A 12804-nucleotide genomic window follows, 5' to 3' on the forward strand; every position below is an offset into this window, starting at 1 on the left:
AAAAAACAAAAAAAAACCCCAAATGAGTCAGAGTACTTTAATTCTGCAAACACTCCTCAGTTGGCACTGACTGCCTCAGGGGCTTCATTTTCACTGCTATAGTCTGATTTGGGATCATCCTCATAGTCCTCGTACATTTCTATTTCATCCTCTCCATTTATCATTTCGTTTCCAGCAAGGCTTCCGCTGTCCGTCTTCATACCATAAGTGCTCTGAATGACAGGGATGCTGGGCTCAGGGCTGGCAGAAGTGCTAGAGCAATCAGATGTCATCTGAGGTGATGGTGTGGTAGTTGCCATGGTAATAGCACCAGGATAGACAACACCTGTTCCTGTGGTGATTGGAATCTGAGGCTGTTGTCTGCAAGGAAACACAAGAGTGGGATATGATTACCTTCAGTTTAGAACTGGAATGGAACCCTAGCATGTGCGCCAAACAAAAGGAAAGCTTACGGCTTGGACAAAAGGTGCTGGTGCACTCAGAGGTTCAGATCCCTATCTTGTAAGCCACTGTGTGCGTACTTAAGTCCCACCAGTTGCAACTGGAGAACTGAGGAGCTGTTCAACAACTTGCAAGGTCTGAACTTTTGATGTTTTAATCTAAGATGGACTGCACCCTGGCACAACAGGCTCAAGCCACAGGAGGATACAGAAGACTAGGTGCTGCCATTGTGGGCACTTAAGTCCAAAATATACTTCCTTAAAACTCCTGGTTAGCAATTTGTCCAACCTTACAGGCCAGTAATATAACTGTGTGTGGGGGGCAAGCAGGGCACTAGCTCCAGTTGCCAATTTAGAGGGACTGCCCAAATAGCAGTCCCTGGGAAGACCACGCAGTGGAAAGCTCAGTTTTGACTGTTACAAAAGGAACTATTTTGTAGGGCTGTGCAAAGCTTCAGCCCCTGATTCGATTTGGTGGAGATTCAGCCCGATTTGATGACCAAATCTCTGAATCCAAATCGAATCGGGAAACCCTTTAATCTCTCCGAATCGAATTGAAACCCTCTGAATCAATTCGGAGAGATTCAGCAAGATTCGGAGATTCAGACATAGACACAGCTTTAAGTATTTTTTCTACATACCTCAAGGTACCAGATGGCTCGCCAACACTGTGATGCTGGGGCAAATGGAGTGTCTCTCAGGATTGCAGAGGGGGAGAGGGGGGTCCCCAGTGCACTCAGCAGACCCAGAAGTGCACCAAAAGCACTTCTGGTCCACTTACAGGTCAGCTGGGGAGTGCGCAGGGGGCCCCCATGCCCCCCTGCCTCAGTGACTGGTGCTTCCTGGGTCTGGGAGGATACCCAAGGTCCCCCCATGGCCGATCACCAAGTCAGGGGGTGCAGGGGGGTGGCTCCCGACGCACTCCCCGGCAGACCTAGAAGTGGACTGGAAGTACTTCTGGAGCACTTCCGGGCTTGCTGCTGAGCACACAGGGGGTCCTCCTGTGCTCCTGTGGGATGCTCCATCCACCCCAGCATCACAGCGTTCATGAGTCACACCTGGTCCTTGAGGTAAAAGAAAAAACATTTAAAGCTGTGTCTATGGCCAAATCACTGATTCTCCGAATCAGCACCGAATCTTCAGATTCGGATCCAGCCGAATCAAATCAGGGACAGTGATCTGAATCAACAAATCGAATGACTGCCCCTGATTCAGGCCAAATCCGAATCAAATATAGCCTGTTTTGCACACCCCTACTATTTTGATAGATGATGCAAATCCCTAACACAAGGGCTAGGTACAGACATTACATATATCACGCATTAATTAGGCAGAAAGCACTCTAAAGCCATAACTGAACAGAGTTCGTGGTTCTTAGAGTTAAAATGGTGACTTGCACTCTAAGTTAACCCCCAATGGATGTGTATTAACCTAACGCACTTTCTATATGAGCACTTTAGCAGATGTCTGTGCCAGACTCCATTGAGGGTTAACTCATAGTTTGATTGCCAGCTTGGCACCCCTCAGTTTGCTCTCTGGTACTCAGCACAAGCATATATGCACATACACCCCTGCACATGCACACAAGCCATTCTCCTGCCCAGGGCACAGAAGATTCTATCTAAACCTCTGCTATAGCCCCCAAGAATAATAGGTATAGTGATAAAAGTAATAATTTAAAGATGTTCCCTAATTTAGAGGAAGGTCCCTAGATTGGGAAGTGGTCCCTCCCAATTTGGGAGGTAATTGGGAGGTAGTACCTCAGTTAAATAGCTTTTGGTCAGAGACTGACATAGGATTTGTAGGGGTTGCTTACTGATCCAAAATAAAACCTGTTGTTCATCTCTTCTCACTCATGTGTGTTTGCGTTTATTGAACCCTGTGATTGCTACATGGTGTAAGTGGTGAACAAAAATGAACATGAAAAAACTGTGATCCAAACAGAAGAAGTTGGAACTTGAGAGTAAGTGGAGCAATGTAGCTACATGGAAGGACACAGGCCTCTGTAAATGATCTGTCTGCACAGTTAAGTATAAGGACAATCAGTCATGGGAGTTTTGCAACCTTCACTTGCCCTTCAGCTGTCAAGCCGCATAGCAGAAAACTGGAGGGGATTCAGACATAGGCTGGTGGAGTACTTAATAGCTACCAGGGCACAAGAGAAAAATGACAAAATCAAATTCTTGATCTTGTGTGTCGTGGGGGAGGAAGCCCTAGCTGCTTATAATCCTTTTACCTTCAAAGAAGGCCATAGTATGCAGTTAAGTATAATACTGTCCCAATCTGAGGACATACAAAAAAAGACTAAGATCCTTGAAAGACACATTTTTATATGCAAACAAACAACAGGAGAAAGTATGGATCAGTATGTTACTGAGTTAAAGAGACTAAGAACTGTGTTTTTGGAAACTTAAAGGAATCTCTGATTACTTGTGGTATTGCAAACACTGCTTTCCAAGAAAGACTATTGTATGAGGGATACTTGTCTCTAGAAAAAACTATCCCAATGTGCAAGGCAGGAGAAACTATGAAAGCCCAGGCTGAAGAGCTGAATGCACCAAATTGGGCTGTTCATGCAGTAGGCCGGAAAGCATACGGCCAGAAGAAATCACCCCATAGAATGGATTTTCTTTAGCAAGTAATAAGCTAAAGATGGGAGAGCAAAAGGGCCAACATGCACCAAGTTTGGAAGGCAACATGGACCCGAATGTTGTGCTGCATTTGAAAAGCTCTGCTTTGACTGTTACAAGAGGAACTATTTTGCCAGGTGGTGCAGATCTCTAACACAAGGGCTATGTACAGACATTACATATATCACACGTTAAGCAGGCAGAAAGCGCTCTAAAGCTATAACTGAACAGAGCTCATGGCTCTTTATAGTGCTTTAAAAATGGCGACTCGCACTCTAAGTTAACCCCGATGGATGTGTACTAACCTAAAGCGGTTTCTGTTTGAGCACTTTATCAGATGTCTGTGCCAGATCCCATTGAGGGTTAACCCACAGCATGATCACCACTATCTCAGGTGATGTTGTACATGGTTGCACACTAGCCTTGGGCAGAGCTTGTTTGTTCTGCCCAAGCACAGGGCTGGCCCTGCCCTCTTGGCTCTCACTGACCCTAATCAGTGACAACCTCTGATTTAAGCCCAAAGTGAGCAACCTAGCTGGAGGGGTCAGGAGGCAACTGCCCCAGCCCTGCAATCCACTGCTTCTTGGTGGGTAAGGGCTCCAGGGATCTCCCTCCCCACAGCAGTCTGGGCCAGGCACTGGCACATCACTGCTTGGTAAGGAGGGAAGGGCTCCAGGATCTCTCCCCCCACAGCAGCACAGGCCAGGCTGCAGCATGCCACTGCTTGGCAGGAATGGCTGAGGGAGAAGGGCTCTGGGGTCTCCCTCCCTACAGCTGCCCCCACCGGGCTGCACGTGGGCAAGGGTGATACAAGGAGCAGGGTCTGGGGTCACTCCCCCCACCCTGGAGCAGCTCTGGACAGGCACCAGCCAGCCACTGCCTGGCTGGGAAGGCCACAGGGAAGAGGTCCAGGGTCTCTCTTCCCCCCAGCTGCTGCTGACAGTCCTGCTGGCCTCCTGGGAGGCATGCAGGAGTGCCCCCAGCAGCCAGTACAGGCAGGCTCCCTCTCCTTCACCACTGAGCAATGAACATCTGGTTGGCTCTCTCATGCTCTCACTTATAGCGCTTTAAGATAAGCATGATAGAGCATTTCTGCCAGGAGCTTTTTGAACGTCTGTACTTAGCCAAGAATTTCAAGAGCATCCAGTTGAGAGCATATCAGAGGAATTTTATATAGATATGGCACAATCAAGAAAAATCAATAAGAGAGACTGCATTTTGCCAGTGGAATTGCAAGGAACCATGGATATGGGAGCTCAGGCTAATATTTTACCAGAGTATGGATATAGGAAATTAAAATTGATACCGAAAGTGAGTCCAACACTCACTCACTCTTACATTTGGGAAGAAATGTACCTATGGACAGAAATGCAAATACTATCATGTAGGAAGAGAGAATCAGCCTCAGTAGCCCGTAGCTAATTAACTTTGTGCTATGTGGAGAAGCACAGCTGCCAAAAGTGCAAGTCAATCAGATCTCAGTATAAGGACTCAAATCTATCAAAACCTGGAGGAAAAGCATCCTGCCAAAAACAAAACAGAAACGGGATCTGATACTTTGTTAGTGGGGGAAGAAAGTTAAACCTGACAGGCTCACAGGGGACGTCTGCCCATTTATTAATGAGCTTTTGGTAATGCGCATTATATTTAGTACCTCCTTTGTGAGGTACTAGAAAAAGGCGTGTTAGCCTATTTTAATGCACATTAGTGAAGGCACATTTTTTTTTGCAATGCTTCAATGTGCATTACAATAGGCTAATATGCACTAAGGTGCACATGTCGATGCGCTTACAGAGACTTATTAAAAAAGCTGCAGAAAAGGGGGAAGAGGAAAGTGAATGCTAAAGACTCACTCCAGAGTGGCATGCTAATAACCTCTTCTCTGTAAAGGTGAATTCACTGACTTCTGTACTTATTGTTAATAGGGAAGATGTAATGATAAAAGTTATAATTTAAAGACGCTCCCTAATTTAGGGGATGTTGACAATTGGGAGATGGTCCCTCAGTTAAGTAGTTGTTAGTCAGTGAGAGACAGGCATAGGATCTGCAGAGGTAGTTTACTACCCCAAAATAAAACCTATTGTGTAGTCCTCATTCACATATGCCTGTGTTTATTGAACCTGGTGCTCACTACAACATAGTACCTACTTTCTGCGCATATAGTCATAAAGACACAGATCTGCTTTCATCTTGACAGTGCTCAGCCTCCGAGGCCCCTTTGAGACCCAGAAAGAAAGTATTTTCCCCTGACTCTCTGCCTGGGAGTCCTGATTTGATAGATATACTAAGACCACCTCTACTGCAGCAGGCCACACACAAAATAAGAATGGGAGGTGGATGTTCCTCTTTCTCAAATATCACAGTGATTAAGCACTCAGCTGGAATGTGGGATGCCCAGGTCTGATTCTATCCTCATCACACTGGGCTTTGACCAACATCTCCCACTATTCAGGTGAATATTCTCCCCATGAAGCCACAAGATATTTTGGGTAGGGTTCTTTCAGCCCCTCTGACTGAAGCTGTCCCACTTCTCATGGACTGACCATTTGGCCAGAAAGAGAGGGGAAAAATCACTTTGCAGCCCAGTGATTGGAGGAAGGATCTGACCACTTTCATATCTGTGTAGCAGCCTCAAAATTTAGAACTTTAGCTTTACTTGTGAAACTGGGGTGCCAAGGTCACCAATTTAGATGTATAAGGTACAGAAGCCATTAGAGAGTTAAGTAGCAGCTGAGCACTGATTTGATTGATTTGGAAAATATCAATGACCCCTAAATGATAGACACAGAGACCTAAAGAGGCAGATTTTACCTGTACTGTTTAAATCCACAATTGTACACTCTGGCTAAGTACAAGTATTCAAAAAAGCTGAGGTGGAAGCGCTCTAGGTATCACGTTTTACTCAAAGTGCTCTAGATTAGGTTGGGACCAAACAGAAGAGAGATGCACCGTTCAGTGGTGGTGGCAGGGGATGAGGGCTTGGAGCCTTCCTGCACTGACTGAGGCCAGCAGCCTGGGAACACTTTTGCATGCCTCCCAGCATGCCCCGTGGGCTCCCCAGGCTGCCAGAGACTCCCAAGCACAGCCGAACGGGCAAGCCATCCTTGACTGGCTGCCTGGTGTTGGGGAGCGGTCCTGTCACTACTGCTCTGTCAGTGACAGGAATCACAGAGAATAAGAGAGAAGCAGGGCTGGAAGGGACCCCCAAACCCCGTGTCTGTGGCTATCAGCAGGGAGCAGCTGAGTGAGTCAAGTTTCAGTGCACCTCCAAGCAAGAGGGGAGAATGGGAGAGCCTACTAAATCACCTGGGATGTCAGCAGAATACAAACTACCTTGACTCGTGATGGGATGTGGTACAGAAGTTGGATAAAGTGCTTTAGTCTGATACCACCTCCATCCAGGATTAATTTAGAGTGGGATTTGCCATTTTTAAAGTGCTCTGTGCCATGAGCATGTTTGGTAATGGTTTTAGAGTGTTTTCTACACACTTAACATGTGATAAGTATAACTTCTATACAGGCCCTATCTCCTTACTTGGACTATCCATCGCATCTGTTGCATGAGTAGATGGTGACTGCTGTAAGAAAAGTACATGTGTTCTGCATAAGGCACTGAAAGGAACCTACGGGAACTGAGACCTACTCTTGGATTCCAAAGACTTGCTACGCCATCCCTGCTGAGATGTTCATAATGCACAAACAAGACAAATTAAAGTTGCCAGCCTACATATTTTTGGTATTCCCCAACTTTGGGACTCTGTGACCTTAGGATCTTTTTTAATGTTGTTTGTAATTAGAATGATCACAGCAGAACCATGCTTTCGTAATACAAGCCTCAAGCACTGGAAAGATATATTCATTAAAAAAAAGACGTACTGACTATTTCACTATTCCCAATGCCAGCTTAGTTCTACAAGGTGCCAATTACCCTAGTCCCCACCTAGCAAACACTTAAGCACATGCTTTACTTCAGACATGCCTCTAGTCCCACTGCTGTAAGCAATGCCACTCTTATACCTAAAGTTAAGTAAGCATGTAAGTGCTTTTCTGGATCATGGCCAAAATGTTCAGGACCACACAGGATTGAGCCTCCATTGCCAATTATGAAACAATTAAATGTACTTCTCAGGACTATCCTCTAGCTCACCTCCTAATGTTTCTGGGGCTTTGCAGAGTGGGGATGAAGAAGGGAGGGTTGTGGAAAACAGTAGCAAAAGGCAAAGGGAAGTAAACTGTCTGGAAGGAAGACATACTATGTCTGTGATCCTGAATGAGGATAGACCAATAGCAACCAAGACATGTGGGCACAGAAAGAAGTTGATAGCTGAAGGCACTGGCAGATGTTTAAAAAGATGGCACAATGGGATCTGATATGCAATCCCCAAAATTGTGTCTCCTGCTATGCCACATCTGCATGGTAAGAGGCATGATTGTGGTATTAGGCATCAGATGCCATCACGCCATATTGCCAGTACAGGGGGAGCCCAAGATCCTGATCCCAGAATCAGAATCCTATGGCTGGGAGTCCCATCAGCTGACACAGTTCCTAACCATGGGAGTGCATGGTATGCCCCTGCAGTTGGGAGCTCCTGACAGGGCTCCCAGCTGCAGAAGTGCATGGTATGCCCCCATGGCTGGGGGCTCTGAACACTGACAGAGCTAGGGCACTCCCACAGCTGGATCCAACATCAGCTGATCAGAGCTCTCAGCCACAGGGGCACATCATGCATCCCCAGGGAGCCCAGTCAGCTGATCAGCACTCACAGTTGGAGGAGCTCATTGTGATTCCCTCACCTGGGAAACTCAATCAGCTGACAAGTGCTTCCAGCCTCCAGAGCACACCCTCATTCAGTTAAAGACATGATAGGAACCAGTAACACGGTTATTACACATAATTTGTGAAATAACTTCGTAGCTTATTCCTGGCTTTATCATGCCATTAACTGAATGAACATGTGGCTAGGTCACTACTTAAAATGAGATTAATGAGTTAATCATATCTTAAGTGTAACATGTGTCAGGGGCCTGAGAGACATATGCCTATATACATAAGAGAGTTTTATGAGTTGCACATTTCAGTATATTCCCAACCTCTTTTGCAAATTAATGTTAACTATATAGGGAATCCATCTATAATATGTACATACATATATACTTACATACATACATAGTGCACACACACACACACACACACACACACACACACACACACACACACACACACACACTATCTATCTGGACCAAACAATCTAATCAAGTGTAAAACTTCTTTCACACTTAGTTAAATTATTCTCTGTTAAGTTTTAAGAGAGGAAGGCATTTGTGTGCCATAAATTCATGCTTTTGTAAGTAAGGTTTTCATTATTATGCTATGTATCAATTAGGCCAATAATTAAGGGCAGGAGAGGAAGAAGTACCATTCCTATGTTAGTCCTTACACAGAGACAGGAGACTATAATTCTATTAAATACCACACCACAGAGCTACTAGTAACTCAACTGACACCAAGCTTAGGAACCAACAGAGGTGGTAAAATCCTAATCATTTTATGTAAAATAATATCACTATAGCTTTATGTTCAGAAAGTGCCTTGTTTCTCTGAATCTTTGCATACCCCAACACTTATATGTGAGAATGAAAGAAAAGAGGAGACAAAGTATTTTACTGAAAGGCTGAACAGAAGTGATGACAGTTTTGTTTTTTTTAATTTAACTAAATTACAGCATATTTTTATATTCTGGCCTGAGAGTTTTCATTTGCAATTGTAAAAATTTACTAGCAATTTACTTGAATTCCAAATATTTCACATTCCTCAAAAATGATTCCTTTCAGCTTCATTACAAGCTACTTCCATTGTGTTACTAATCTATTTTGGAACCCATATTGCCACTTAGTGAATTTGTAGATCCCAGAGAAATCAACAGGAACACAGAACTTGGACATTTGCCTTTAAAAAAAAAAAATCCCTGCCTTCACAAAGATTCGGCCTTTAGTCTAAAGACCATGGCCTCTAGTCAGAAAAACAAGAAAGCAGAGTAGCTCAAATGAAAATGTTACTGATCCTGTTAGTACTGTAAGCTCCTTACTTGAAGCCTCTGCAGCTCTGAAACATCAGTTGTAGAAGTTTAGTGACAATTCACAATCCTGTTTGCAAACTGCCTGTACACAGACCAAGATTTTTACTAATTTGTTTGCCATCTGAACGCAGGAAATAAGAAATGCTTTGTGCAAATGATGTTCAGCCAATGTATTTGCTTGCAAATGAGTTGCTCTGAATACTGCTTCAAAGCCTCATCATTAAAAATTCAATATTCCAGTTGTGGGACTGGATACTAAAACCACATGGTAATGTTTCTGCTTCCTGATTAGATGACCTAAGCTTTGCAAACTACTTCTGCTACATGTCCCAGGATTCCCTCTCCACAATCATTCAAGGCAAGAAAAAAATTCACTGCAAAGATCGTTCACAAGAAACAAAGAAAAGAAAAGACTTTCACGGACAGAGCAGAATTCGATTTAGAACTCACCAACAAGTTCATGCATAATTATCACTCACTATTCACCCAGCTCTAATGCTGACATTAAACTTTTTCCTCTAAGGTTCCTTTTAATGTCTTTAATAAACTGCCCAAAAAATAACCTTTCAAAGAATACTACATTATGTACTCAAAAAGCTTTTCTGAGAAAACAGCAAGATTAATGGGGTTTGACCTTCTAAAAATGAGTAGCTTAGAAACTGGTATTTTTATTATTTACCGTGTGTGCTGCAGTAATGCTTATAGGCCGTGGGCAAAATCAGGGCATTAGGGTTCTATGTGCTAGATCTGTTTTCAAGAAAATGCAAAAGTGATTAAATTGCTGCAGGGATTACATCTGTGACTCTTGACTGCCTAATTCCAAGGAAAATACCTTTTGTTCATATGTGGCCAAATGGTAACTAAACCACAGAAAAGTGAGAACTGATCGTGAAAATAGTTCTTATCCCAAATGAAGCTATTGCTATGGACATGGCCATTGCTATGGACATGTGCAGACTACTCCATGGTATTCTTTTCCTTTCAGTTTTTGAGAAAGTTAAGCATATTTCTTCCTGAGAAACCACAGCAAAGGGAAAAGACAAGTTAAGAATGGGTTACAGGATGCACTAACAAGAAGAATTATGTGGACATACTATGTATGATACACAGACTGGGATACACTGCTAACAGATTCAGAAATTAAGGCATATATTACAAGTTAGCAAATTTCTCTTGTGTATCCAGTAGGAGGAGTATATTTGCATAAGTGTTACATCTCACTTACATTTTTTAAGGTACGAAAGAAGTATAGAGCAGAATCTGCAGTGGAGGTATTTTTACTTTAGGCATCATCTTTAATGCCTGCCAAGATGGAGCTTGAACCAAAGGAGTAAAACAGATATGCATAACTGATTTGTGTACCAGGAAAGTAGGTCACACCTTAGGGGCTTAGTGAATCCCCCTCTCAGGAGTGCACTTTGCTAGTCTTTCCTCAATAAAATGTAGAAAAATCACATGCATGGCTTGTATAGGCACTGGCTGACTGCAACGGGCCAACTGAATACAGACCTGGAAATATAGATAGCAAATCAGGAATTGTAACTTGCCTCAAGGACTGTATTATGTGATAAACAGTGTAAAACAATTCAGATCATTTCTAGATCTACTGAAGTCAAGCAGATTTTTATTACTGAATTCAATGGAATCACATTTTCACCTATCACACCTTCCTATGGTTTCCAAATATTATAAAAAGCAAACAGATTTTAATTATTAAAGATTAAATGAATTTAGCCAAGAGTTAAAGGGTAAGGCTTTATTCCACAGAGCACTTAAACTTGTGTTTATTGTTAAGATCCTGATTAAGTCTCATTACTTGCAATGGAATGAAAATGCATGCTTTAAGGGTGTGGAGAAAAGAAAACGCAGGGCACTGACAAATGTGCAGCTTCCCACTCTAACTCATGGTGCTTCACATAAAGTGCCAGGAGTTAGAGCAACCCTTCCCTCCCCCACTCCGACAGATGTTTGCTGTCGAGTCAGGAAGGTGGAGGAGGGGAGGAGGGAGATCGAATCAGGGGAGATTGGAGCCAATCCAGGAGGAGCTGCCTGTCTGCAGCCTCTCTCCCCTAGCCCTGCCCCCCCTCCCCCGCCAGCTCCAGTGCTGTCTGCAGGATGGGAGAGGGAGGAGGAAGCTCTGGGGTGGAGTTTTCCCAGCCTGTGCTGGAGAGGCGGGGGGGCAGGTGGATTGTAGCTTCTTGCCTCATGGGGGTGGGGCTGGACTGCATCAGCCCAGCCGTGATCATATACAGGGACTGACAGAAGTTAATGGAGGCACTCCATTTTGGAGCACCTTTACCTGAACCCTCATTACATGAGGACTGATTTGTCATGTGATCAGGCACTTTTAAAGTGCTCTGCAGCTGTCCACTCCTGTCAGGGCATGGCTGTAGAGTGCTTTCAAGGGTCCAATTGTGTGACAAATGTCACTTCTGTCAGTACTCTTAAACTATGTTAAAGGGTGAGAGGATGTTACTACTCCTGAACATGCAGCAGATGATCTGTTGTAACTGTTTTGTTGTCTGCTCTTCTCCATAGTAAATGAAGATAAGCCCTAGTCATATAACCATTCTAATCAAGGATAAACTTCCCTGGTTTCATTTCTATTTACCATGAGATATGAATGGACAGACACAGCAATTATAGAGTATTCTGCTGAATTAGAGCAACTCCTCCATGCCTTCCCTTAAAATAGTATTTGTTTGTTTGTCTGCACCCCTACATTACAGATATGTTGAAGTGCTTTGCTGAAGCAGGGTCTGAATGCCCATATTATACACTTTGACTAATCTGTTAAAACTAATTTTCCTTTGTCTGAAATGCTCTCTCTCATTCACTGAAGTACCAAATACTATACCGTTTTGGGACAGTACCCCAAATCGCATCACCCTGTGACATCTCAAGATACATGAATTGCTTATGTTGTTGAGAAGACCAGTTACATTGTTCTCTGGGAAATAACCAAAAATATACATAGAAATGGGGACAGAACTGGAAAAGAATTGATTTCAATCTGTACGTAATCCCAATGTGTTGAAGTGTTGGAGTATCTTGTATATATTTTCAGTCTTACAGTTTTACATTTTTTTGAGTTGCAATTAAGCTTAAAAGCCATTTAATAATACTATAGCTGCCCTATTAATTTCTACAGACCCAATTCTCAGGTCTACCTAAACTCTGCTAAACACAGGATCTGGGAGTAAGGAGGCATACTGCCCTCATGGCTCCCAATTCTGATTTTGTTTTCAGTGTCTTTAATTATACCCAGCTACAATGGCAACCACATGGTCTTTTCTGGCAGACACAGATTGCAAGGGCACTACAGTACTCCTGTCATCCCTCGGAGGCTATAAGGAGTGGCAGAGAAGGGTCAGTTACACCAGTCTTACACCACTAGAAGACCCTTTACCAGGGAAATCCTCATATGTCCAATTAAGACTTCTATCGCCCAATTACTCTACCAGTTTTACTTAAGGGCTGTACTGGGGCCAAAGATGTTGCTCAGTATAATAGGACAAACACAGAAGAGCATAGGTAACATGAAAATTCTCATATCACCTGACCTTCTTGCAACAGTGTTATTAAAGTTATTAGGATTTTCCTAGAGAATGTTCCATTTTTCAACCTTGCAAAACTAACCAAACATTTAAATTGGCA

The 12804-nt window shown here is 43.5% G+C and overlaps 1 protein-coding gene across 10 annotated transcripts in view; it reads right to left on the reverse strand.

Annotated features, from left to right (window-relative positions):
• Positions 1-12804, reverse strand: part of SOX6 (SRY-box 6) — a 324606-nt gene that overhangs the window by 6915 nt on the left and 304887 nt on the right. For all 10 annotated transcript variants that reach the window (XM_025197397.1, XM_014517206.2, XM_025197396.1 and 7 more), the window contains one exon: positions 1-360. This exon is cut by the window's left edge and continues 6915 nt beyond it. In XM_025197397.1, coding sequence (XP_025053182.1) covers positions 57-360 — 304 coding nt within the window. In that variant the 3' untranslated portion in view covers positions 1-56. The remainder of the gene's footprint in view (positions 361-12804) is intronic.

The sequence above is a fragment of the Alligator sinensis genome, unplaced genomic scaffold (assembly GCF_000455745.1).
Source record: "Alligator sinensis unplaced genomic scaffold, ASM45574v1 scaffold502_1, whole genome shotgun sequence".
NCBI classification, from domain to species: Eukaryota; Metazoa; Chordata; order Crocodylia; family Alligatoridae; genus Alligator; species Alligator sinensis.